Source organism: Camelina sativa, chromosome 11 (assembly GCF_000633955.1).
Source record: "Camelina sativa cultivar DH55 chromosome 11, Cs, whole genome shotgun sequence".
In the NCBI taxonomy this organism is placed as follows: Eukaryota; Viridiplantae; Streptophyta; class Magnoliopsida; order Brassicales; family Brassicaceae; genus Camelina; species Camelina sativa.
Window position 1 is genome coordinate 4481123 of NC_025695.1, and position 1508 is coordinate 4482630.

A 1508-nucleotide genomic window follows, 5' to 3' on the forward strand; every position below is an offset into this window, starting at 1 on the left:
TTGTTTTGTTGAAAACAAGCTTATCAATATTATCAATATATTTTCAGTGAAAAAAAAAAGACACGATTTGTTTGCCCCAAAAAAAAGATATGACACGGTTTGTTTTGTAAACTATTACAACTACGTACGATAGGAAACAAACCTGAAGAAGAGAAAGAATTATAAAATCAAAATAATAAGGGATCGAGGATGTAAAAAACACCCTTTTTTGGAAGGTGTATTGTGTATGAACTTTTACTTGTTTGTTTGATTTTTTTTTTTTCTAAGAATATTCTATTAAATCGATATCATGTGAATGTAAATGCTTAAGGCCAGAGACGTACTTTGTACTGAACTTAAGAAATGTAATTATGCCTTACTTGCATGTAAGTTCTAACCTATGAAATCTTTTTGTACGCGCTTAAGTGTGTTTGCTTGTCATATGAGGCATTACGGTACTTCCATGCTTATAATCTTTTTCGAGTTTCCTTAATTCTCTCTCCCGATTTCGAGTTGTCTTTCATGTTCACCGTGCTTTGGTCCCTTTTGACCTTTGTATTAGCTAGCTAGCTATGTGTTCTTGTTCTTCGTTCTTGATAAAAACACAAACACAATTTAGTAAGAAGCATTGTTGCGTTTTCTTCCAATTCCTGGCAGCTTACTTCCAAGCTCTCCCTTTTTGGCTCATGGAGTCTCTAAGATCAAAATGCAAAACTCTCGCCAATGTGAGCCACCCGGACAACCATATTGATTTCTTTCCGCGTAGATCAAACATATTAGAACATGTATATCAAAAGATGATCGAAAGGTTAATCTTTATGTATATTTAATGATCAGAGCATAAACTGTTTCACATGCTGGAAGGGAAAAAGGCCTTTAGTTGTGGAAGTCGATGAACCATCAAAGGGACTCAAAATCCAAGGTAAGGTTGTGAAGAAAGATGGTGATTCATCGGACGATTTCTGGAGCACAAGTACATGTGATATAGACCACAATATCCCGGTCCGGTCCCAATCATCAAACCCGCCTTTTGATCCCCAGTGCAGCACACGCAACTCTACCAAATTTGTAAACCATGGTAACTCTTGGATGTATCTTTGGTGTTCTACTAAAGCCTTGGATGTTTTAAATGCTAAAAACCTATGTGTTTTTGTGTTCATGTTTAAATGAAAAAAAATCCCTAAAAAGCTTCATATAATTTTTTAAAAATTCTTTCCCTAATTATATAAAGTATTTCATTTCCATTGTTTAGCATTTACATTTACAATTAACAACAAACTATACTAAAAGGTGTAGTTTATTATAAAATAATTATACTAAAGTTAAGGTGTAGTTTATTTGACAGAAAAAAATTATACTGAACGCAAAACAATCAACGTGGAATTTGGCTGCGTGTGTTATAAGAGTTTCATATGCATATAAGACCACAAACATAATACAAAACGATTTTTACGTTCGATTTATCCTTGATCATAAGTAGAGTTTGATACTTTGCTTTTTAAGTTATTTTTATAGAAACAAATCTTATT

General features: G+C 33.0%; 1 protein-coding gene across 1 annotated transcript in view; it reads left to right on the forward strand.

Annotated features, from left to right (window-relative positions):
- Positions 459-1508, forward strand: part of LOC104721597 — a 1644-nt gene continuing 594 nt past the window's right edge. The window contains exons 1-2 of the mRNA XM_010439617.1: positions 459-704; positions 817-1058. Of these exons, the coding sequence (XP_010437919.1) occupies positions 552-704; positions 817-1058 (395 nt within the window). The 5' untranslated portion in view covers positions 459-551. The remainder of the gene's footprint in view (positions 705-816; positions 1059-1508) is intronic.